General features: G+C 37.1%; 1 protein-coding gene across 4 annotated transcripts in view; it reads left to right on the top strand.

Moving 5' to 3' along the window:
- CPLANE1 (ciliogenesis and planar polarity effector complex subunit 1) overlaps window positions 1–25,810 on the top strand; it is a 137,240-nt gene that overhangs the window by 23,787 nt on the left and 87,643 nt on the right. For 3 of the 4 annotated variants that reach the window (XM_078066652.1, XM_078066651.1, XM_078066654.1), the window contains exons 13-23: window positions 562–770; window positions 965–1,045; window positions 4,465–4,629; window positions 9,141–9,314; window positions 13,502–13,730; window positions 14,884–15,023; window positions 18,263–18,480; window positions 20,589–20,753; window positions 24,299–24,437; window positions 25,370–25,479; window positions 25,638–25,796. In XM_078066652.1, the coding sequence (XP_077922778.1) occupies window positions 562–770; window positions 965–1,045; window positions 4,465–4,629; window positions 9,141–9,314; window positions 13,502–13,730; window positions 14,884–15,023; window positions 18,263–18,480; window positions 20,589–20,753; window positions 24,299–24,437; window positions 25,370–25,479; window positions 25,638–25,796 (1,789 nt within the window). The remainder of the gene's footprint in view (window positions 1–561; window positions 771–964; window positions 1,046–4,464; window positions 4,630–9,140; window positions 9,315–13,501; window positions 13,731–14,883; window positions 15,024–18,262; window positions 18,481–20,588; window positions 20,754–24,298; window positions 24,438–25,369; window positions 25,480–25,637; window positions 25,797–25,810) is intronic. The other variant, XM_078066653.1, reaches the window with a different exon arrangement.

Below are 25,810 nucleotides of genomic sequence, written 5' to 3'. Positions count from 1 at the left end.
AAAGATTTTATTCATTTATTTGAGGGGGAGGAAAGGGGAAAGAATCCCAAGCAGACTCCTCGCTGAGCCTGATGCAGGGCTTGATCCTATGACCCAGAGGCCATGACCTGAGCAGAAACCAAAAGTTGGGTATCCAACTGACTGAGCCACTCAGGTGCCCCTCCAGAATATTTTTATAATCCCAAAAAGAAACCCTATATCCATTACCAGTCAGCATTAATAGATTTTTATATTAATTTTTTAAATATTTTAGGATTTATGCCAAATTTTATTCAACACACATATTTTATTAGCCTTGGGCAGCCATGATACATGCTGAAGTATTGAATGATTTTGGTTTAGGTGAGCACTACAGAAAAATAACCATGAAGATTTAAAAAATGTATTATGCATTTTTTGATCAGTGGACTTTGTGCTATATTTAAATCTGATCAGTTTGTATATATATTATTTTATTAATGAAGAATACAGGCAAATATAATAAGGCTGAGTAGAAGGCTGTACTCATTTTTATTCCTAGTCTGAAATTTGGCTTTGATGATCACTTAATTTTGTGTGCAGATTGATTGTTCTCTGGAGAGTGTTGTACAAAAACACCGTATGGTATCAAACACAATTAAGTCGAAGACTTCCTGAAGGTGACCGACAGTTAACTGAAAAGATGGCATGGGAAGCAGCTACTGTCAAGGCTCTGTTATGTCATATACAGGCTAACCTGCAGACTGCTGGAGTTCACCTGAACCAAGCCTTAGGACTTCAGTCTATCCATGGTCAGTAGTTTATAAACATTTTCTAGCTGTGAATAAGCAATATAGTTAACTGGGCTTTGATTTTGTTAATCGGTTGCAATTATTTGTTTTTCAAAATAGTTTCTGGCTGAGCTGTATCCACTAAATTTTAAAATGAAGTAAATTTTTATAAAGTAATATTAACCATGATTGATTGTTGGTTAAAAACTTTGTAGGTGAAGAGTGTTTCCTGTTAGGATCATATGAAAAATCTGTTCAACTGTGGAGGAAAGCTCTACAAGAAACTCAAGAGAAAGGTAGGAGAGTGTTAAAAAATAATATTTGCCATAATATTGGTAGGAATGTATTTTGGCATGCTGTAGAACTTAAAAATAATTCCAGATTTCTGAGTGCTCACAATTTCTTTTTTTTTTTTTTTAAAGATTTTTTATTTATTCATTTATTTGAGAGAGTGAGAGAGAGAGAGAGCACATGAGAGGGGGGAAGGTCAGAGGGAGAAGCAGACTCCCTGCTGAGCAGGGAGCCCGATGTGGGACTCGATCCCGGGACCCCAGGATCATGACCTGAGCCGAAGGCAGTCGCTTAACCAACTGAGCCACCCAGGCGCCCTGAGTGCTCACAATTTCTTAATGCTCAAATGGAATACACAATGGTAGGCACCTTGACTATCAGAAATACTTATTTAAAATTATTTTTACTCTTGGAATTTGTAGCACTAAGAATTTTTTCTGTTATCTATAGATAAGGCTCCTTCTGTCCTTGTTTTTTGGTTGGTGATGGGAGCTGTGACTGATTATTGATGGGGAAAAAATGAGATTTATATCCTAAGTAAAATAATGTTTTGTTTTGTTTGCCATTTACCACCTTTTTACAGACTTAGAGAAACGTGGAGCTAAGGCTCTCTGCCATTAAGTAATTCGACTTTAAGAATTTCCTGTGAGTTAGACTGATTGTTGGATTAAGTATGGGCTTCATGGAATTTTTGATGAGACTAGAGGAATGTAGATTCTAGAAACTGGTGATAGTTTTTATGGTATTGAGGGTTTGGCTAGGATGGCAAGTTCTCACTCAGCTAGCAACCTTGGAGCTAGCTATGACTATAACTACTACATGGTCAGGTTTGGCCAATTATTAAGCTTATTTTCTGACTGCTTTGCATATTTCATTCATTCCCCTATTTTAACCAGTATTTATCAAGGTCCTGCTATGTCCCTAGTACTATATTAGGCACTAGGAATAACTGAAATAAATAACTTTACCCACAAGTTGCCCACGATGTGGAGGAGAGATTACATAAAAAACTAGTACTTTTTCATTACGTTGTTTGGTAGATGCTGGGGAAGCACAGAAGAGCCCTTTGCGCAATCTGAGGCTGGAGTGTAAGCATTAGTCTGGGGAAAACCTGGAGGAGTTGACACTTAAAATTGAATATAAATTAGCGAGCTAAAATTGTGGTAATGGTTTAACAAAGGAGGTAGCATTATAAAAGCAAAAAGGCGTGAGAAACCATGGCAACTTGGTAAATTGGAAGTTGTTTAATAGGATTAGATTATATGATATATGTATGCAGTATTAGGGGCAGGGTGTGAGAGCTAAGTTGAGAGGTATGTAGGGAATAGATGATAAGGAACATACTGTATGCAATGCGAAGGGATTAAGATTTTATCCCGACGAGATTGGGATCAGTTAGATACTTTATGTAGGAAAGAGAACTTTTCAAATGAATATAGGCCATTTGGAAAGATTCTTTTGGTACAGTGTGGAGAGTCATTTGTAGGAATGTGGTGTAGCTATGTGGGTTTCACATGGAAGCAGGAAACTTAGTCTGTTGAGTAGGTCCTGAAAGCAATGTCAAGAGTACTGGAGAGCAGAGGTTACACTTGACAGACAATAGTTTTGATCAGTTGGAATTGTGACTGAGTAGATCTGGAGAAAGAAGTCTAATGTAGTTCTCACATTTGGGGATTATTCAACTGGATGAAGAAGTGTGGCATTCAAGGAGATGAGAAGTTCTGATGGAGAAAAGTTTTCATAATGAATTCCATTATGGGGTGCCTGGGTGGCTCAGTTGGTTGAGAGACTGCCTTTGGCTCAGGTCATGATCCCAGGGTCCTGGGATTGAGTCCCACATCAGCAGGGAGCCCGCTTCTCCCTCTTCCTCTGCCTGCCACTCTCCCTGCTTGTGCTCTTTCTCTCTCTCTGTCAAATAAATAAAATCTTAAAAAAAAATGAATTCCATTATGGACCTTTACATTTTATTTCCAACTGTATCCACTAGGAATGGCTTCAAATAATGGAGACTGAAAGTAATAATGGTTTCAACAAGAAAGAAGTTTATTTCTCTTTCTTACAAAAAGAGACCAGAAGTTGACAATCTGGGGTTGATTTGGTGTTTCCGTGGTCTAATTAAGGACCCATGTCCTTTAGTTTTTCTACTCAGTCGTCCTTAGTGCATTGCTTCCAGTCTTAAGGCCATTACATGAGCTAAAACGGGTACTGGAACTCCAGCCGTTGCATCCATATTCTAGACAGGAGAAAGGAAGGGAGCAGGAAGGGCAAGAAAGGGTGCACCTCCTAGCTGAGTTACCTCCCTTTGAGTAGCTTTTCTGGAAGTTCTACGTAGTGTTATCTCTTGGTTCAGAACTCAGTCTTTTTTTCATGTGGCCACATCTAAGTGAGAAATTGTGATCTGGGTGCATTATTTATTTTTTTAAAGATTTTTTTTATTTTTAAGTAATCTCTACAACCAACGTGGGGCTTGAACCTACAACCCCGAGATTAAGAGTCTCATGTTCCACTGACTGAGCCAGCCAGGCGCCCCTGGGTGCATTGTTAACCCCAAATAAAATTGGAATTCTTTTACTCAGGAAGAATGGATAAGGTATCAGTTCTAAACACCCATCAGATACTTGGATGCAGTGGTCAGGGGCTCCTATCTCATTGGATAGTGCTTCTCCTTTGGGAAGTCTCTTTGACTAACTGATAAATGTATGGTTTCTTGGGGTTTTCTTTTTTTAGCATGTTTCCTTCTGTTTTATACCAGGTATACTTGAGATAGATGTTGTTAATGGACTTTAGTGCTGAGATGCTAAGGATTTGCAGCTCTCTCGGGATAAAATCTTAGTCTTCCTAGGGCCTGATGAAAGATAATAAAATAGTTCAGAACTTAAAATGAGAAAGAACAGGGCGCCTGGGTGGCTCAGTTGGTTGGGCGACTGCCTTCGGCTCAGGTCATGATCCTGGAGTCCCTGGATCGAGTCCCGCATCGGGCTCCCTGCTCAGCAGGGAGTCTGCTTCTCCCTCTGACCCTCCCCCCTCTCATGTACTCGCTCTCTCTCATTCTCTCTCTCTCAAATAAATAAATAAAATCTTTAAAAAAAAAAAAAATGAGAAAGAACAAAGTATTGCTGACCTGTTTTAAGAAAAAAAAACTTTTATTGAAGTATAAAACAAATACAGAAAAATTCACATAACCTGAGTGTACAGCTTTCATAAACTGAACATTCCTGTCTACATTGTACCCAGATTGAGAGCATTACCTTGCTGGGGTGCTTGGCTGGCTCAGTTGGAATTGCATGTGACTCTTGATTTTGGAGTTGTGAGTTTGAGCCCCACGTTCAGTGTAGAGATTACTTAAATAAATAAACTCAAAAAAAAAAAAAACATTACCTTGCTAACATGTTTTTAATATAAGCTTAATTCTTTCTTGTTTAAGGAGGAAGAAGAACATGTTTTCTTCAGATACGCTATTATCTTTCTCTTTTATACTGCTACCTCTATAGCTATAATTTAAATGATGCTCAAGGATTGTGTGATCACCTAGTAAGAGAAATTTTGAGGTGGTCCCACCTACCTGTAAAAGAAAATGAGGATTGTTCAGGTATGTATTTTGACCATCAGTATGTTTAATCTCATTAATTTGTATTCATAGGTTTAGATATGAAATTGCTTATACATAAAAGTTGGTTGCTCTGACTAAATTAGGTTATAGTGAATTTTGACCTGTCAGCTTCTCAATAGCAAGGATCATGGGTTTTTCTTTTTTTTCTTTCTTTTTTTATTTATTTATTTGAGAAAGAGCGAATGAGAGAGAGAGAGAGAGAGCCAGCACAAGCAGGGGGAGGGGCAGAGGGAGAAGGAGAAGCAGACTCCCCACTGAGCAGGGAGCCTGATGCGGGGCTCAATCCCAGGACCCTGAGATCATGACCTGAGCCAAAAGCAGATGTTTAACCGACTGAGCCACCCAGGTGCCCTTGTTTTGTTTTCTTAAATCTTTGGATCTGCAGGGCTTAGCAATAATTGCCTGCTGAACTGACAGAATTGTTTTCTCACAGCCATATTTGTTAGACATAATATCAGGTATCCAAGTATTTTTTCTTAATATATTTATATTTTAACTATGGCTTACGGTGGCTTGGTAAAGTGATGAAAATCACTTTCTGAGGTATTCCAACTCTTTTTTTAAAATTCATTTAAGAGGCTGCAGAGTGTCTGGATTGCGCTTTTTAAAAGAGGTATATTTAAATTAAACAGTAACCAGAGTGAAAGGCATATATGAACACATACCTATAATGTTTATAAGGTAGTAGATCATTAGATGTATACTGTGCATATGAATGTGTCTGAAATGCCCAGTGTATCAGAACTTTCTTTTTTTTTTTTAAAGATTTTATTTATTTGACAGAGACACAGCGAGAGAGGGAACACAAGCAGGGGGAGTGGGAGAGGGAGAAGCAGGCTTCCCATGGAGCGGGGAGCCCGATGTGGGGCTCGATCCCAGGACCTGAGCCGAAGGCAGACACTTAACGACTGAGCCACCCAGGCGCCCTCTTTTGTAATCTTTTAAAATTTAACATTTTGATGAATATTTTCCAATGTAAATAATACGCCTTTTTGAAAACCTATTAAACCTTTCCTGCATTGTTGCATATTTTAGTTGTTGCCACCTATTTACTATTTTTTTTTTATAGTGCTGCAGTTTACATAAACTTTTGTGGGCATTACTAATAATTTCTTTCTTTTTTTTTATTTTTATTTTTTTTAAAGATTTTATTTATTAATTTGACAGAGAGAGACACAGGGAGAGAGGGAACACAAGCAGGGGGAGTGGGAGAGGGAGAAGCAGGCTTCCCGCAAAGCAGGGAGCCCGATGCGGGGCTCGATCCCAGGACCCTGGGATCATGACCTGAGCCGAAGGCAGACGCTTAATGACTCAGCCACCCAGGCGCCCCTCCTTTTTTTTTTAAAGATTTTATTTATTTGACAGAGAGACAGCGAGAGAGGGAACACAAGCAGGGGGAGTGGGAGAGGGAGAAGCAGGCTTCCTGCTGAGCAGGGAGCCCTATGCGGGGCTCGATCCCAGGACCCTGGAATCATGACCTGAGCCGAAGGCAGACGCTTAACAACTGAGCCACCCAGGCGCCCCTACTAATAATTTCTTTAGGATAAATTTCTACGAATGAGGTTATTGGAGCAAAGAGAATCCATGGCTTTAAGACTGGTATCAGATTGCCCTCCAAGAAGGTCTGCTAGCTGTGTATGAGTGAAAAACTTTTATATGTGACTTTTTAAGTGATTGGATATTCTTCATTGTTTCTCATTGGTGTCACTAACTTTTAAAATAAATTTAACCTGTATAAATATATTTGTTTTAGTTTTTAATGACTATTGTTTAGAATATATTAAGTGTGTCCCTACGGGGTTGGAGGTCCCCAAGACTACCCCTCGCCTTCGGTGGTTCACAGGGAGGACACACAGGAACCAGCATATAGTCATACTCAAGGCTATGATCTATTACAATGAAAGCAAAATTAGCAAAGGGAACAGGTGCATGGGATGAAGTCCAGAGGAAACCAGGCACAAGTTTCTAAGACTCTTTTCCTAGTGGAGTCACGCGGGACACATTTAATTCCTCTAGCAATAGGTTGTGTCAACACATGTGAATATTGTTTACCAAGGAAGCTCACTTATTTTTTTTAAAGATACTATTTATTCATTTGAGAGAGAGTGAGAGAGAATGAGCAGGGAGAGTGGCAGAGGGAGAGGGAGAAGCAGACTCCTTGCTGAGCAGGGAGCCTGATGCGGGGCTCCATCCCAGGACCCTGGGATCATGACCTGAGCCGGAGGCAGACGCTTAACTGACTGAGCCACCGAGGCGCCCCAAGGAAACTCATTTAGAGATTCAGTGCCCAGCGTTTTTAATTAGAGTCTGGTTAGTCTGGTTAGCCTTCTCTGCCTAGCCCATACCAAAATTCTATACTCTCAGAAAAAAAACAGGTGTTCAGCATAACCCACATTGTTTGTACAAACAGGTCCAGTAAGCCATTCTCATCATTTAAGGTGGTGGAAATCTTTCCCAAATCCAAGTTCGCAGATGCCATCCAAGGGCCAACATTATATGCAAGCATTTCAAGTAGTCAGGCCTGTTCTGTTATCTCTTTTCTGCACATTGACCTTATTACATCATTGTATATGGTCATAATTTAATTTTTATTGCATAAGGTTGCCATTATTAACATCATCAGGGTACCACATACAGAATTACTGTTTCAAATTTTTTTACTTCTGAATTGATACAGTTTTACTCTGTGACTATCTTTTAGAATTAGGTTGCTCCCCATTTAAGGAGCTTATTTTTGAGTTTCCAATAATGAGTTTTGTATGATTAGAATTACTGGAAATCTTACCTTTGTATAATTCCTACAGCAAGGTTAATGCAGGAGAAAATTATTCATACCCATGTATTTTTAAGTTCAATGTGAAGAAATAGTATGGGTTTTCCAGACTTTCTTTAAATGACCAAATGAAGAATACTGCTTGAAGGCTAATAAGATTTTCTCAAAGGGTACCTGGGTGGCTCAGTTTTTAAGCATCTGCCTTTGGCTCAGGTCATGATCCTGGGGTCCTGGGATCGAGCCCCGCATAGGACTCCCTGCTCCGCGGGAAGCCTGCTTCTCCCTCTCCCACTCCCCTGCTTGTGTTCCTTCTCTCGCTCTCTCTCTCTCTCTCTGTCAAATAAATAAATAAAATCTTAAAAAAAAAATTTTTTTTTCTCAAGATTCCCTTTATTAAGAAAAGCTTATTAACAATAATCTTGAGTGCCTACTCTGTGAGAGGAAGAGTGTTACATGCTGAGGTATACAGTGACAAGATAGAAGTGGTTCATATGAATATAGAACTTAATATTCTTGTGAATATGTGTCAAGTGATTTCTGGGGAAGAAAAATATTTTGCTATTGTTGGGGCCATAAATTTTCTTTTTAATTAATTAATTAATTAATTAATTAGAGAGGGGAAGAGAGGGAGAGAGAGAATCCTGAGCGGGCTCCACACCCAGCGCAAGCCCACCTGGGGCTCGATCTCACAGCCCTGAGATGGTAACCTGCGCGGAAATCAAGAGTTGGATGCTTAACTGACTGAGCCAGCCAGGTGCCCTGGGGCCATAAATTTCTAAAAAATTAATGTTAACTTTGTATTTATCTATATTTACTAGCTTAACTATTTTCAGATCTCTGAATACCAGTTTATATTACTGAGTTTTGATTCTCAAATAGGGACAGCACATTTGCTCCTGCAGTTTATATATCAGAATCACCTCAGAAATCCTGATGTAATTCCCGCTCCCCCACCCATTTTCTCCCTCCACCCCACATTTTCCTTTTGTCCCTCCCTCCCCAAAGAATCTTACAATAGTGAGCCACTCTTACTAATGGGAGTGTATCCTAATCCCCAGATGTAATGGTACAGAAAACAGCATTAAGAATTACTGTTCTAGAGGCTCTTGGGTGGCTCAGTTAGTTAAGCGCCTGCCTTTGGTTCAGGTCATGATCCCAGGGTCCTGGGATCAAGCATTGAGCATCGGCTCCCTGCTCAGCAGGGGTGTCTACTTCTCTCTCTCCCTCTGCCCCTCTCTGCGCTTATGCTCTCTGTCTCACTCACTCTCTCTCAATAAATAAAATCTTAAAAAAAAAAAGTCATTGTTCTAGTGCTGATTTTCAGATTATTTTTATAGTAAACTCTGCCTCCTTTCATCAAAGAAAAAACATTGGAAAGGGAAGGAAAAGGGAAAATAATGAAATATAAGCTTGCAAGTCCATCATGGCTGGATTGTTTTGTATTTATCCTTCTGTGTTTTAAAATAAAACTGGTAACTTGAAGTCATCAGTATTCCTAAGTGCGTGTGCTCATAATTGTGAGCTAACTATTTTTGTTTTATTGTCCTCAAGAAGCATAGATACCTATTATAAATTAGCTCATACAGGTCGTGGGTGCTCATCTGAGAAAAAAAATTTTAATTATAATTTTCTTCTTGTATAATGTTGGGAACTTAAATATTATTGCTTTTTGATAGTTTGATCAGAATCTCCTTTGGTCATTTGCTGTATTCCTTAGTTCCTGAGAAGTCTCACTGTGAGTTTGGAATGACTAGAAATGTTGTTCCTGAGGCGGCAGTGAGGGTTATCCAGTCCATGGCTCGTTTCATGGCCGCCTATTTCGCCAATCAGCTGCTTTACATTTTGCCACCTCACAATGTGAATGTTCTTCCTCCCCTTCATGTTAAAACAGGTAATACAGTAAGCAAATAATTTTCTCACTTTGTTTTTTCACATAGTATTTAAAATCAACTTATATAGTGATCATTATTCTATGGAAATAATACTGTTCTAGCTTAGTGTGTGATGCACAGATTCTCAGTGACTAAATGAATAAAATCTGAGAAAGGTATTGCTTGGGTTTGTTTTTATTGAGTATAGATTTTTAATTACAAATTTTAGACAAATTGGTATTTTTTATAAAGTTTCCATTTTTAAAGTAAAAGGACTGTCATTTATATAAAAATGTGGAAATTTAACAAATTTTGAGTATGCTAATTTAGAATTTAATTTTATTTGGACGATTTACTTTTATCATTTTCTTTGGATCATTTACTTTCCTCTATTTAATCATTTTATTAATGTCAAAATGTACCACAGATTAATGCATAGAGAACTGCTCTGCCCTTATGGAGAGAAACAATGTACACAGATTTCTGTGATGTTCATTTTATTCCACTAATTTTATTAAGTGTCCGCTGTGTGCCAGGCAGAGTTGTAGGTGCTAGAAATATATTAACTTGTACCATATGAGATTAATATTGTGAAGATATTTGTAGTTCTTTTGTTTTGATGTATGAAATAGACTTATTCTGACTGCAATGAACAAAACAGATAAAATACCTGTTCTTTTACGGAGTTTAAATATAACATCTAATTAAATTAACATACAATTAATTAAATAACATCTAATAGCTTGAAACAGAAAATTAAATAAATGAATACATAAACAAGTGATTATTGGCATGCAGAGAGTTGAAGTAGAGTAATGCATTGTGACTGAGTGGGTATTTCAGATGGTGAATTTGGGAAAGTGCTCTCTGAGGGTGGGGGGGGGGGGACATTTAAGATGAACTCTTAATGAAAGAAAGAGCAGCCTTGGACCCATCAGGACTTACAGCATTCTAACCGAGCTTGTGCAGAAGCCCCAGAACAAGAATAAACTTGATGCATTTGAGAAACTGAAAGGCTGGTGTGGCTGGAGGATAGAGGGAGAAGTGAGAATGATATGAGATGAAGTCAGAGATGAGGCCAGATGTGAGCCAGGGGAAGGAATCTGCACTTTAAATACAGTGGGGTTTCAGCAGGAAGTAACATGAACTGATAAATACGTACACATACGTTAGAATAGTACAAGATGTCAGGTAGTTAGAAGTTTAATAGACGGGGCGCCTGTGCCTGGGTGGCTCAGTCTGTTAAGCATCTGCCTTCAGCTCAGGTCATGATCCCGGGGTCCTGCAATGGAGTCCTGTGTCGGGCTCCCTGCTCAGCGGGGAGCCTGCTTCTCCCTCTCCCTCTGCCCTTTTCCCCGCTTGTGCTTTCCCTCTCTCTCTCGTTCTCTCTCTCTCAAATAAATAAATATTTTTAAAAAGTTTAAAAGAGGTAGCAACAAGTGGTCAGCAAATTTAATCACAGAACCGTGGATTTTGAACTGTGTGTTCAGAGTCTTCTGTAAATGTCTCAAGATGTGGGTAGGAGCAGAGGACTGTTTGTACCCACTTGAACACTTTAGCAGTAGTGCTAGTCTCTCTTCTCATCTGGGGTTCTTCAGGAGGTTCTGCTCCCTAGAAAATCATGTGTGTGAGGTAGGATCAGAAGGGAACTTGTCTCGTGGCTTCTTTTCTAGTAGGTCCCTGCTTCCCTGGGAAAAAATGTTGGTCCCGACCTGATCTGGCTTCTTTTAGGGAGCTGGTATGAACCGAAACAGGTGCTCAGCTTTCACCAGGCTCTGCCTGCTCTCCTGTCCCTGCCCACCATTGTCCTTTTCTACCATGTCCTAACTCAGATTCAGCTGGTGCTCCCTGCCTTTCCTCCCTAACAGCATGTGCTCCTTTCACTTTAATGCTTTCCTCTAAGCCTCTCAGATACCTATTACTTATTTCCTTGTACATTTGATATTACATTTGACCCAGGAACAAACAGGGGTTAGGCGTGCTGGCCCCCTGCATAGTCAAAAATTCACATATAACTTTTGACTCCCCCAAAAGTGAACTGTCGATAACTTACTGTTGACCACATGCTTTACCCATAAGATCAACAGTTAATATGTATTTTGTATATGTATAATATACTGTATTCTTACAATAAAGTAAGCTAGAAAAAGAAAATGTTAAGAAAATCATAAGAGAAAGTACATTTGTATTACTGTACTGTATTTATTCAAGGAAATTGTGTATGAGTAGACCTGCACAGCTCAGACCTGTGTTGTTCAAGGGTCAACTGTATTTATTATCATTACAGTGGTTTTATATTTAAGCTCTCTTTTTTGTTACATCCCTAAGTACTTACCACCTGTGGTTTCTATTTTTGGTAGTAAGGTTTCTGACAACAAATTGTGTCCTCAATCCACCTTATTTTACTAAAGAGGAGAGGTAGTACTCCATGCGGTTTTTTGAAAAACCTAAAAAAAGGAAAAAAAAAATCAAATCCTGACTTAGAAAATTTGTCTCAATTTCTTGTCTTCGTGTCCTACATTATTTATAGGACTTTGCTGTTTGCCATGATCTTTATCTTTTCAGATCACTTTGCATACCTAGGGAAGATCTTTATCACATTGTAGGAAGAAAGGTGATAGAATTATTGAATTGTTTTTGGACATATTCATAAACATTCATAAAAGCTCAAAGACACACATTTTTATTCCTTGTGTAAATATCTTCCCAGTGAGAGGAGAGGGTGGGAAAGAAAGTTTTGCGATCTCTTCCTAAGCCTGAAACTGTGATTATTGAAAATTTAAATACCTGAAACTTGATATATATCCTTTAGTTTCTTTAATTTCCTAGTATCTTGAAAAAGGATATCCACAGGCTTGACTTAAAATAGATTTTATGTTAATCTTTTTAATCAGAGCTAATGGCAGAATGTATTGAGGATTTGAATTGCTTATTTGGTGTGATGCTTGCTGTACGAAAGCAATAAAATTTTCAGAAAATTAAATCAGTCAAGTTCTTTTAGTAGTATGGTACCTTGCTCATAGTAAATAAAAAAGTATGAAAAATTTCGTCAATCTCCAGGCTCTTTGCCTATGCAGAATCAGTCAAGTGAATGACAAATTTTTGTGTTTCTATCCAAATGTGTTTGTCAGAAAGCTAATGTGTTATTGTTTGGAACAGGCAGAGACTAGGTCACGTGAGAAACTAATTGTTTCAAGGAACAGAAACCCATGCATACCATTTGCCAGGTTTATTTTGAGGAAGTGAGTGGGAATCTTAGCAATATATATTTTTTAAAAAATAGCAGTTCAGTCATTGTATTTCCAAGTTGCTTATTTGAATGTTACTTTAATTAGGGAACGGTATGGAAGGCTAGGGAGAAGGATATGACCCTTTGTATTTAATCCCAGGCCAGGCTGAAATCTTGTCCATTTAGTCAGGATTATTTTCTACTTTCTTATAAACACTAATATATTGAACACTTAATGCTTGAGTTTTACCTCAAATTAGTATTTTATTGCATGGCACTATGAGGAATACAAAGTCATGTAAAATGTGTCTCTGCTCTCCAAATTTCTAGTAGGAGAAATAGAGATGTATTTTAGTCAGCCCACAGTAATAAATTGTACACTGTGGCCCAGTATACTTAAGTGTGTATATGTATGTTTATATTATCTGACATAAAGTTTTCATTAAACTGTATTTACATTTATTTTATATAATGTACTCAATGCTCTCTCTTCTCTTTCTGTATCCACTCTGTTCTTTTTCTTTTTTTTTTTTTTTTAAAGATTTTATTTATTTATTTGAGAGAGAGAGACACAGCGAGAGAGGGAACACAAGCAGGGCAAGTGGGAGAGGGAGAAGCAGGCTTCCCGCTGAGCAGGGAGCCCGATGTGGGACTCGATCCCAGGACTCTGGGATCATGACCTGAGCTGAAGGCAGATGCTTAACAACTGAGCCACCCAGGCACCCCTATCTTAAGCCATCTTTCTTGTTGTGATTTTGTGTAGAAAATACTAATTAAAGAGATAGGGGCTCCTGGCTGGCTCAGTCAGTGGAGCATGTGACTCTTGATCTTGGGTTTGTAAGTTTCAGCCCCACATTCGGTGTAGAGATTACTTAAAAAATAAAATCTTAAAAAAAGAGGAGAGAGAGATGTAACTGTGTGAGGAGTGAGTTCTGATAAATGTAATTGTAATATTCATTTTCTTTTATTTACTCATAGAACAGTGCCTTCGACTTATTCCTCTACAACACTCTGAAGTGGCCAGTGTTGTAAGAGATCAGAATCTTTCTGATGTGTGGACAGTTGAATATGCCTTTGAATTATTACTTATTGGAGGCCTAGTTCCAGAGGCTGTGTGGTTGGCACATAAACTTGGAGACTGGAAGACATCTGTTTCCATTGGTGTGGCTTTCCAACTGTTCTGTAAACATGATAGAAATTTCATAAGGTATGTATATTTAGGCAGACTTAGATTAAGAAATAGTATCATAGTATCATCTAACTATTTTTTTATTTCTCTCATTGCTGGCATTTACACATTTTGTGGAATCCTTAGTCCAGCAGTATCCAATAAAATTGTTTTCAGTGTTGGAAAAGTTCTATATGTGCAGTCCAGTATGATAGCTGTCAGTCACATGCAGCTATTGAGCACTTAAAATGTGGCTGGTAAGACCAAGGAACTGAGTTTTCAATCTAATTTAAATTTAAATTTAAATAGCTAAATATGCAGCTAGTGGCTACTGTGTTGGACAGCTCAGCAGCTTTCTTGTGTTAAAACTTAAAAAAAACCAAAAAGAAAAAACTTTTATTTAGCACATTTGTTAGTAATGCCCTCAAAAGGCTTTTAGTCAATGGGAGAGTTTGTCTGTCTTGAGTAGGATTTGAATTTTAAGCTAATCAATCTAATATCTGTATTTTAACTTTTTTGAATATTATGGTATTGCTGTATCTTTGATATTTTTCAGTTCAATAATTCAACATATATTTATTTATTAAGTAACCTTTCTTTACCAAGCTCTCTGCCAGGTATTTTAGTAGATATAAACTTAAATGGCACATAGTCTCCATATTGAAGGCATTTATAGTTTAATAGAAAAATTAGGACAAAACATTATTATAATTTAGATAGTGTGGTAAGAAAAGTGCCAGTTGTGCAGTGGAGAGAGCAATAGTATGAAGTGGGCATAGGGCAGGAAATACTTTATGTAGGAGATATCATTTGAGATGGGCATTGAAGGGAAGACAGGATCTTGACAAATAGAGTAGCTGTAGGGAGGGAGAACATTCCACACATGAGCAAAGGCATATGGCAAAAGGCAAGTTTGGTGCAGTGTGGATAGAGTAGACTGTAGGGTAGCAATGGGAAATAATGATGGGACGATGTATTAGTATCATAATCATGGAGAGCCTTAAAAATCTCCTCAGTGCCTTATTTCCTCAATTATTTCTCTTTTTTCCCCTAATTATTTCTTTTTAAAATAGAGGATGAATAAGGAAAGTGAATTTCACTGTTTCTTAAGATTTCATGTTTAGTTCTTAGTGTGTTAATATTTTCTTTTTCAAAATTTGGGTTCATTTCTCTTAACTTGATGTGATTTCAGGTCCAACAAAAAGGGTCTAAATTTACCAATAAATTTGACTCCAGGACAGATTTTCCAGGAAAAACTGAAGTGTTTTTTAGGTCGGCCAGCCTCTTTCGAAGCAAAAAATGAAATGGGCGCAAAATACAAACAGTCTACAGGTGTGTTACCTACATATACTCTGACAGTGTATCAGCTTAATTAATATAAACCTCATGACATTTTAAAAAACTTGTTAATATCCACAAATATATTAAAATTTTGCAGTAAGCTTATCAAAGATATAAGTTTGCTATTTATTCTTAATCATGGGAGCATTCAAAACTTATGCCAGCTTAAAAAACGATGGTCAGTAACTGAATGATACTCTGATTTTCTGTACATATCTTTTTACTTAGTTGTATTTTGCTACATTTGGATTATTTTCTTTTGTAGTCATAGTTGTAGAATCTTGTAGAATCTTGCACACGTGAGAGTACTTAAAAGTATTTAGTTCAACTCTTGCTGAGTGCATAAATCACAGAGTTGGTTTTGTTTTAGTTTGAAAAGTTCAGAGTGGCATTACAGAATTAAAAATAATGTAATATCACATATATTTCATAGATTTACCCAGGAGCCTTATAAAATTTGTCTGTTTTATAGATGGAGAAGTTTAGATGAAAAGTAATGAAGTCAGTTATTTAAAGTTGTATGTTTAATGACTACTGTGGGACCCTTTGGTTTTATTAGTGCATGTCTCCATTAAGCAGTGACTCTAGATTCTTAGAACTTACTAATTATAACTTCTTTTTCCAGAAAGAACTCATAATACTTGGAAATCTGACTAAAAACTTTTCTTTGATAATTTTCTGTCAATATTTTTTAATTTTTATTTTTAAAGAATTTATTTATGTATTTGAGAGAGAGAGAGAGAGAGCAAGAGAGCAGCAGAGAGAGAGAGAGGAAGCAGGCTCCCCGCTGAGCAGGAAGCCCAATGTGCGGCTTGATCTCAGGACCCCGGGATCATGACCTGAGCTGGAGGGAGACACTCAACCGACTGAGGCATCCAGGCACCCCTGTCAATGTTTTTTTAAATAAATGAAAAGATAATGTAACTACATGAAAGTTGGTTTTGAAAGAAAAGGACTAAAAAAGTCCCAGTCTGAACTTAAAGTTCTAGCAATATGTTTTTTTAAATAATCTGCAAAAGTTTCCCATAATAAATATATAGATAAAATGTGTCTGTAGATAAAATATAAAAATACACATTTTAAGACTAATATATAGAGAAAGTAGGGGAAATTTCCAGGAGTCAGAAACAAAAAGGAAATAGAAACTCAGTGGATTCCACCCCTACGTATTTACCTAAGCATAATAAAAACATAGAACCACCCAAAGACCTGTATACAAATGTTCATGGAAGCTTTTTCATAATAGTCAAAAACTTGAAACAACTCCAATGCCCGTCAACTTGTGAATGGATAAACAAATTTCAATGTATCTGTATAATAGAATAATCAGTAATGAAGAAGGGCAAACTACTGATAACATGCAAAAACATGGTTGAATTGCAGAACCATTGTGAGGGATGAAAGAAGTCAGAAACAAAGATTACATATAGTTTGATTCCATTTATGTGACATTTTAATAAAAGTAACACTGTAAGGGGGGCACTTGGGTGGCTCAGTTGGTTGAGTGTCCTACTCTTGGTTTCAGCTCAGGTCATGATCTCGTGGGTTGTGGCATCAAGTCCCACATTGGTTTCAGTGCTCAGCATGGAGTCTGCTTGAAGGATTCTCTCTGCCCCTCCCCCCATTCTCCCTCTCCCTCGTTCTCTCTCTTTTCTCAAATAAATAAATCTTTAAAAAAAAAAAGTAATAGTATAAGGACAGGAAACAGATCAGTGGTTGCCAACAGAATGGTGTAGGAGAACTTTTTTGGGATGATGGCATTATTCTTACAGGGCTGTATAGATTTGTCAAAACTCATTTGAACTATATACTTAAAAAGGATGAATTTTAGTGTGTATAAATTATACCTTATAAGCCGATTTAAAAACAAACTCAGCAGATGGTTAGTGAAGTGGAAAATGAATTTGAACTCTCTAGGTGTGTAGGACACAACATCTGTGTAATAGGGGTTCCAATATACCCATACCAAATTGTGGATAGTAGCTATCTCTGGAGAGAGTGAGTGGAATATGATTGGTACATAAGAAATTTCAGCTATATCTGAAACATTTTATTTTAAAAAAATATTAATTAAATATATCAACAATGTTAATATCAGACAAGGATGAAAAGTCAATACATGAGTGTTTTCCTATTATATTCTATATCTTAAAGCATGTAAATATTTCATAATATAAAAGTCCCTAAATCTCCAGTTCTATCACCTGTATCTCCTTGCATTTTTTACCTTCTGGGACATGTCCACATTAATACAGATACTTACATAGTTGAAGCTAGATTGTAGGACTGTTTTTTATCTTTTTAAAAAAATTTTTATTTAAATTCAGTTAGTCAACATATAATATATCATTAGTTTTTGATGTAATGTTCAATGATTCATTAGTTGCCTATAACACCCTGTGCTCATCATATCGCATGCCCTCCTTAATACCCATTACCCAGTTATCCCATCCCCCCACCCACCTCCCTTCCTGCAACCCTCAGTTTCTTTCAAACTCAACACCCAAAAACCAAATAATCCAGTCAAGATATGGGCAGAAGACATGAACAGACACTTCTCCAAAGAAGACATACATATGGCCAACAGACACATAAAATGCTCCACATCACTTGACATCAGGGAAATACAAATCAAAACCACAATGAGATACCACCTCACACTGGTCAGAATGGCTAAAAATAACAAGTCAGGAAACAACAAATGTTGGCGAGGATGCAGAGAAAGGGGAACCCTCCTACACTGTTGGTGGGAATGTTTTGTATCTTCCTGCTTTTTTTTTTTTAGCTTTATGACATAAGTCATTTTTACTAACTTTATTTAAAAAATACTGTGGTGGGGGCACCTGGGTGGCTTAGTCGGTTAAGCACCTGACTAGATTTCAGCTCAGGTCATGATCTCAGGTTCATGAGATCGAGCCCTGCATTGAGCTCTGCTCTGAGTGTGGAACCTGCTTAAGATATTCTCTCTCTTCCTTCCTCCTGCCCCCCATCCATGGTCAATCTCTCCCTCAAAAAAAAAAAAACAAAAAAACCCCCAAACAAATAAATAGATAAAAAAATAAAGTAGCAGAATAGTTATTAAATTTCTGTCTAGAAGTTGCCTTGTTTTGCCTGTCAAACAATATGTTCACTTTTGATGATTAGGTTTTTCAGGTAGGAAATTTTACACTACAAAATAGGATCAACATAATATAAATTTTAACTGTTTTACCTAATTTTGTATTTGGTAGATCCCATTGAAGAAGAAGATGTAAATCTGCTATTTGGTTCAGTGCAAGAAGTACTGAAAGCAGCAGTTATGGCTGATGCAGATATTCTGTCAGAGACATTTCAGCTTCTGGTAAATTCTGCCAAGGACTTCAGTAGGAGGCTGCGGGGCTTAGTGCCGGTCGGCTTGTATCTTCCGGCTCCTCCATTGTATTGTCCTCAGCCAGCCATTCGCAGTGAAGTAAGCTTAGTGCTTAATCTTTTAATTAATTTAAAGTTGATTTTGTCCAAATTTTAAAATAATCAACTTGATAATAATTATCAAGTTAAGAATGCAAGCTCTGAAGGGGCGCCTGGGTGGCTCAGTCGGTTAAGTGGCTGCCTTCGGCTCAGGTCATGATCCCAGGGCCTGGGATCGAGCCCCGCATTGGGCTCCCTGCTCGGCGGAGAGCCTGCTTCTCCCTCTTGCTCTCCCTCTGTCCGCCGCTCTGCCTGCTTGTGTTCTCTGTCTCTCTCTGTTAAATAAATAAATAAAAATCTTTAAAAAAAAAAAAAAAAAAGAATGCAAGCTCTGAAGACAAACTTCCAAATCCCAGCTTTGCTGTTTATTAATTGTATAATCTTAGGCAATGTACTGAACTACTTAAGTTTCCTTATCTGTAAAATGCAGATGATGATAGTACCTGTAATAGTATTATTGTGAGGATTAAATGAGATATCCTGTGAAAGCTTTTACCTTAGGGTCTAGGACACACAGTAAGCAGTCAATAAATGTTAAAATTATTGCAATAATAAAAGAAAATCAAGAGGGCGCCTGGGTGGCTCAGTTGTTAAGCATCTGCTTCCGGCTCAGGTCATGATCCCAGGGTTCTGGGATCGAGTCCCACATCGGGCTCCCTGCTCGGTGGGAAGCCTGCTTCTCCCTCTCCCACTCCCCCTGCCTGTGTTCCCTTCTCACTGTGTCTCTCTCTGTCAAATAAATAAAATCTTAAAACAAAAGAGAGAGTTCTCTATATCCAGGTTTTAAAAAAATAGACATTTGTTTAGGGTAACAAATAATGAATGTCAGAATTTAGAAGCCATACATTATTTCAGTCTTTTATTCACCTCATTGTCTGCCTCTTTGGAAAGACTTTATTTATTTATTTATTTTTTATTTGATAGGTCATTTTTTTTCTCCTGCACTGTTCAATTGATAGTTCTGTCATAAATAGCAATATGGTGTTCCTCTCAGGAACTTTTTCTCTGCTCTCATGACATTACAATTAGCTGGTTTTAAGATTTAAAGTATTAATACAAATTATTTACTTATAAATTATTTTAACATCTGATTAATATTTTGAAGTGATTCTGATATTGTTTCTTTACTACTTACTGTTTTAGTATTAGCAACTTCTCTGTATCTAGTTTTTTCTTCTTTTTTAAGAGTTTTTATTCTATTATTTGTTATATTTAAGATTATGTTTCAATAGGTTAAAATATTTCATTTATTGTTATTTCAAATGTAATATGTTATATATGGAAGGGATAAATAGACCATTGTATTCTCAGTAATTGGTCTTTTCTGTCACATCTGAGTCTTCAGTATATTGGCTTAGAAATTAGAAATAGCATTTTAAGGTATTTTTGGAATATGCTATGCTAATATTAGTTTGAGTGGTTATGATCCTTAGTAGTGATTCATTTTATTAAAATAATCCTCAGTGGTAGGATTTCTAAATATCACTCTAAATCACTTTATATCAATTAGAACTCTTTGGGTTGGAAATAATAGAAAACTTGGTCCAAATTGGCTGGCATAATTAAGAAGCCCAGTAGTAGGGTAACTTCTGACTCAGTTATGTTAGCATAGATTGGAGCTCTTCCTCTCTAGTTTGTTTTCTAAGGTGTTAGCTTCAGCTTAAGGCTGGCTCCCTTTGTGGGAGCAGGGTGGCCACCAGCAGCTTCTAAGGATACCTTGTCCATGTCCAGAGGGAGAGGGAAGGGGAGAAAGAAAAACAGTAGAAGTATTTCTCTCCCTCAGGGTACTGAGATTGACTCTTGGCTAGGGAGAATGCAGGGTTCTGTTTGGCAGTCCATTAGTACCATTGGAGTCAGGAGTGGTGGGTTTTAACTGTTGTAGGGAAGACTTGGGTTTAGGGTCAGTTTAGCCCTTTACACTGAGATGAGAGAAATATTTCCTTGACACTAGAAATAGCTATAGTTGAAATCTCTGAGGTCATCCCTCACAATTTCCCTTATAAATCTCCAGGAACATTTTCGTTTGAGAAACACTATATTTATTTTCACTTTAACCCTTTAAAATTTCATATTACTAGCTACTAAAATTAATTGTTTTATTTTCTTCAGGAAGATGGTGATGATCTTCTTTTAAAAGCTGAGAAAGAGAACCGCCAAAAGGTGTCTGGAATCCTTCAACGGGTCCTCTTGCTTTTCCGGGCAGCTCGGTGTTCTTTTCCTGTGGCACAGTGGTACATCTTGCAGTTGAGATGGGCAAGAAAAGTCATGCAGAAGGTTTGGAAATGTCTTAGTCACTTATGTGCTATGTTAAACTATTTAAATCTACTAATGTTTATTCATATTTACAAATACTTAGAATCATGACATTTTCCCAAGGAATCCTACCCTATAAATCCATAGATTTCAGGTTTGTTTATAATAAGCAAGCCTGTCATCCCCTTCTACACTGACTTCAGCTGAGCCATAGCTGCATCCTTACCTGATGTGCGGCCAGATGGGACATCTGCTCATATGTCCCTTATCCAGCTGCAAGTCCTTTGTAGGCCTGTTGTCTGTCTCTGTGAAATGTGGAAATAAATATTATTAGCCCCGAATATCTTTAATTTGGCCCTTGATTAAATGTTTTTGTTTTTAAGTAGGCTCTATGCCCAGTGTGGAGCCCAACACAGGGCTTGAACTCAAGACGTCAGATCAAGACCTGAGCTGAGATCAAAGAGTCGGATGCTTAACCGACTGAGCCACCCAGGCGCCCCAGCCCCTGGTTATATTTAAAACAACAATTTACAACTTTTTTTAGTAGGAACCTCTAGAGAGACTTTGAGAAGTTACCAAGTTGTTTTTGAAAATTAGACTTTTTTTTAGAAAGAAAGGTTTGTAAAATTTGCTTACAGCTACCATAAAAATATAACATGAAATTGTACCCTTTCTGTATCTTGTCATCCCAAAGTTGTTTTTAAAGCATGTTTACTAAGAAGGGCGAAGAGTTTTCCTGTGTTATTGAAAGATTGGTTTTAATAGTTTCAGGATCTACTGAGCCTGTTTATTATAGGAAACTTCATTTTAAAAATTGTTTAAGTAAACAGTTTTCTACAATGAAGTTGAAAATTAGATTTGCATAGAAGTTTGATTTTACGTACAAATCCTGACAGTAATCTCACTTAATCCAGCTTTAACTAATTTAGCTAGCGTTAAGACTTTAGTGACATAGCTGAAGACATGCCTCCTAGGAATAACAGGCCATCGACTAGAGCCTTTGTGTGTAGTCATTGCTGCTCTGATTGCCCAGTGCCTCGTGTGACTTGTGGCTTATCTTTAAGGCTTGTTGTCAACCCCTGGGCTATATACAGAAGGACCCGTAAATTCCCTCTAATTCACTATTCCTCCAATTTATGTGATAGTTTTATTGTTAGCCCATGAATTTATTGATCTTGGGAGAGATACCAAAAATGTGGAGATCCATTCTTACAGAAATATTAATGATTTATAAGTGATTCCCTGTATTGCTGTATTCCCTACCTCCTTCATTTACACTTTATTGGGCATATAATCTAATTACAAATTTGGTTGTAGTAAATTGATGTTTTCTAAATTGGTTGGAATGGTGGAACACTTGTTGCTACCAAAATTATAAGGTCTTTATTTATGAAAGCAAAAAAATCACATTTCTCATTAAGTTGCATACCAAAATATGGACTGTTGCTGTAGGAATCTGAACGCTTGACAGGGAGCAGAGATCGGATTACAAGAAGCTCTTGCGTGTGGCTAAGAAGTTTGTGCTGGTTGTTAGCAAGAGGCTTCCCCTGAGCACGTGATCCAAAAGACAGCAGGGCGAAAGCTATGATGCCTTTGTGATTTATTCCCAGAAATCAATACAACCACTTTGTATTCTGTTGATTAGAAACTAGTTACTTAGAATGATCTACACTCCAGGTGAGGGAAGTTAGGCTCTACCTCTGAAGGGAGGAGTCTTAAAGGATTTGTGGACATATTTTAAAACCACCATACTCTTATGCCAATGTTAACAATAATTCCTTATTAATATCTAATACCTGGTCCATAATAAAATTTCCCTGATTTTGAAAATTTTTTTTTTATAGTAGGTTTTTTGGAATCAAGGTCCAACTGAAGTTCACCCATGTTTGGTTATGAGATTATAGGAAGGACTATATTATCAAGTCTGACTTCTAAGAATCAACAGACTTACCCAGGATCAATCTTTATACCAATGATTTCAAGGATATAACTAAAGACACAGGTGAAACCTGCAATTGCATATGTTGTTCCCAAGGTTTTTCTTGCTGTGGAAGAATGTGATCTGGCCTCTGTTTAACATCATGATGCAAAAGAGTATCAGTTACTGAACATCTCCTTTTTTATATCTCTTTAATTATATAGCTTGTGTGACATTTTCAGTGAGCCATACTCCATAAATCCATGCATGCTACGTTTATTTATAATAACCAACCTAGCTAGGCTCTGTACATCTAGTAAATACTGTTCAATTGTTTGACAAGAAGTCTGTCATTAGCATGCTTACAAGAGGATTTGATAAGATCATGTCTTTATGGAAGTGAATAGAAGAGGGAGAAAGTAGATTACAAACCTGCTGCCAATCCTTTTGTTTTCAGGTTTATGTCTCTTAGATTCCTTTTCTTTTATTCTGTAGCAGTTTCCTTTAATTTCTTTTCCTTGTTGATTTGTAGAGAAACATGGTAATTTGTCCTGTACCGTATTCTGCATGTGTTTGATAGTTTATCCATTTAGTATCATTTAATTTATTCCTCTTTCCTTTTATTTCCCCATAAACTAGTAATTACTCTATACTCATTGAGGTACAGAGGCTTGATCAGGTTCACATTTTCTTAGAAATGGGTCCTTCATAAATGGTATGGTATACTTCATATATATGGTTGTGTGTCACATGATATGATGTGTCACATGATATGATGCAACCATATGCAACCATGCATATGGTTGCATCATATCATGTGACACACAGGACTTTTTATCTCACTTTTAGTGATGGTGAGAGGGATTCATGAGTTTGGGTTGTGTTTTACCCACTCATGTTCTCCATCAGCCCAGCAACTTTTTACCTAATTGAACATTTATTGATTATCCTTGCTGGAGTCATTACTTTATTAGGAGTTGCCAGATGGTGACTTTCTAATTCTGTCACTTAAGTTTTTTAAAAATTATATAGGTAGATATAACTTTTGTCATATTTATTTTTAGGTACTGCACATAGTTTTGTTTTGGATGAGAGATACTTAAATATCTTTTTTTCCTTTATTATGCCTTTGGGGAAAGTCAGGACAAATAGCATTAAATTCTTTTTATACAGGCAAAACTGAGTGATGAAAAAAATTTTATTGAAATCTTCTTTTCTCTTTTTGTGATCTAGCCTAGTGAATTTCTTTCTTTTTTTTTTTTTAAGATTTTATTTATTCATTTATTTATCAGAGAGCGGACAAGCAGGGGGAGCAGCAGGCAGAGGGAGAAGCAGGCTCCCCGTTGAGCCAGGAGCCCAATGCGGGACTTGATGCCAGGACTCTGGGATCATGACCTGAGCTGAAGGCAGATTCTTAACCAACTGAGCCATCCAAGTGTCCCTAGCCTAGTGAATTCTTGAATTAAATTTGTGAGCTAAGTTTCTGAAAGTACAGCTCATTTCAGGGGTATTTTCTTACATAGTATAGGAACCATGCTGTGTTTTCCATTCTATATGGTTTATCTTACCTGCCTTGTTTGTTCCTTTATAGCTTCCTCAAAAATAGATTTAGATCACTGATAATTAACATATTCTGTCATTCTTTCAGATTCGAATGAAAGGGTCCCTTCCTTCATTGAGTCCTTTCCCTCAGTCATTACTTAATTACTGTAAAGGAGGTGTAGCATTCTTTCGACCTGGAGCAGCTGGAGACCACAAGCTTGATGAAGTTTCCATTAAAGCAATAGGTTTGTCCAAAATGAACTGCTTGCTTAGAAATTAGGCCTAAATATTAATAATGATATAATATAAACAGTTGATATGGGGAAGTTTCTATACAATGGAATACTATATTGGCAATGAAAAGACAGTTATGTGTATGTTACCACCATGGAAAGATAACCAGGACACATTAAATGAAAAAAAGACCTAGGTTCAACACAGCATACATAGTATGATTATATATGTCTTTGTGTACTTTTATTGCTTTTAATTAAAAAATTGTTTAATAGTGGAAAGTATGTCTCTAGTATTGAAAAATTTTATTTTTTTATTTTTTTATTTTTTATTTATTTATTTTTAAAGATTTTATTTATTTATTTGACAGAGAGAGACACAGAGAGAGAGGGAACACAAGCAGGGGGAGTGGGAGAGGGAGAAGCAGGCTCCCGGCAGAGCAGGGAGCCCGATGCGGGGCTTGATCCCAGGGTCCTGGGATCATGACCTGAGCCGAAGGCAGACGCTTAACGACTGAGCCACCCAGGCGCCCCTAGTATTGAAAAATTTTAAACTTAGTTGCCTATCATAAGGGATTTTCCAAATAAATTAACTATACAGTATTAAGTAGAGCTGTGTGTATTGGTTTTGAACATTATCTACAATACGCTATGAAGCCTAAAGCAAGTAAACTTCTAGTAAATAGAGTAAGTTGTTTACTCTAAAAATGTTTTCAATATTTTTATGCAACTGCCCATGCATGAAATATTCTAGAATAATGTACATAAAAATTCTGAAAGGATTTTCATGACTTTTATATAAGGTGTTGTCAATGAACATATGTTTCTTTTATAATCAACAAAATAAGGACATTTATTTTGGGAAAAAAACGAGCAGGGATGAAGTTGTTACTATATGAATGTATATACTCATCCAATTTTTCATATTTGCATTCCTGATTTAGGTTGCTTCAGAGAACTTTGTGCTCTGTGTTGGATGCTACATATTCGTGATAAGTTATCCTATAGTTGCAGGCAGTATCAGAAAGCAAGAGAAAATGTGGAGGGAAAAAAGGTATTTACTTGCACAAGAATAAGGGAAATGAACAAACATTACTTGGGAAATTATTGCTTGGTAGAAGATTTTACTGTTAATAACAATCTTTCTTTTGAACTCATCCTGATCTTTCCATCTAAATTGAAAAGGAAATGTATTTCTCAATATCCTTTTAGGACCTCGAAGTGGAGTTTGATTCTTGTATGGTTGAGCACTGCCTCAGTGCAGTGGAGTGGGCGTACAGAATGCTGCCCTTCTCTCGGTTTTCTGATATTGAAGAACTTATTCAGGATCTAATTTTGAGCCTTATTGGAGAACTGCCGCCAATCAGAAAGGTAATGTGAATGTA

This window comes from Halichoerus grypus, chromosome 2, assembly GCF_964656455.1.
Source record: "Halichoerus grypus chromosome 2, mHalGry1.hap1.1, whole genome shotgun sequence".
In the NCBI taxonomy this organism is placed as follows: Eukaryota; Metazoa; Chordata; class Mammalia; order Carnivora; family Phocidae; genus Halichoerus; species Halichoerus grypus.
This window is presented reverse-complemented; position numbering and strand designations above follow the sequence as displayed.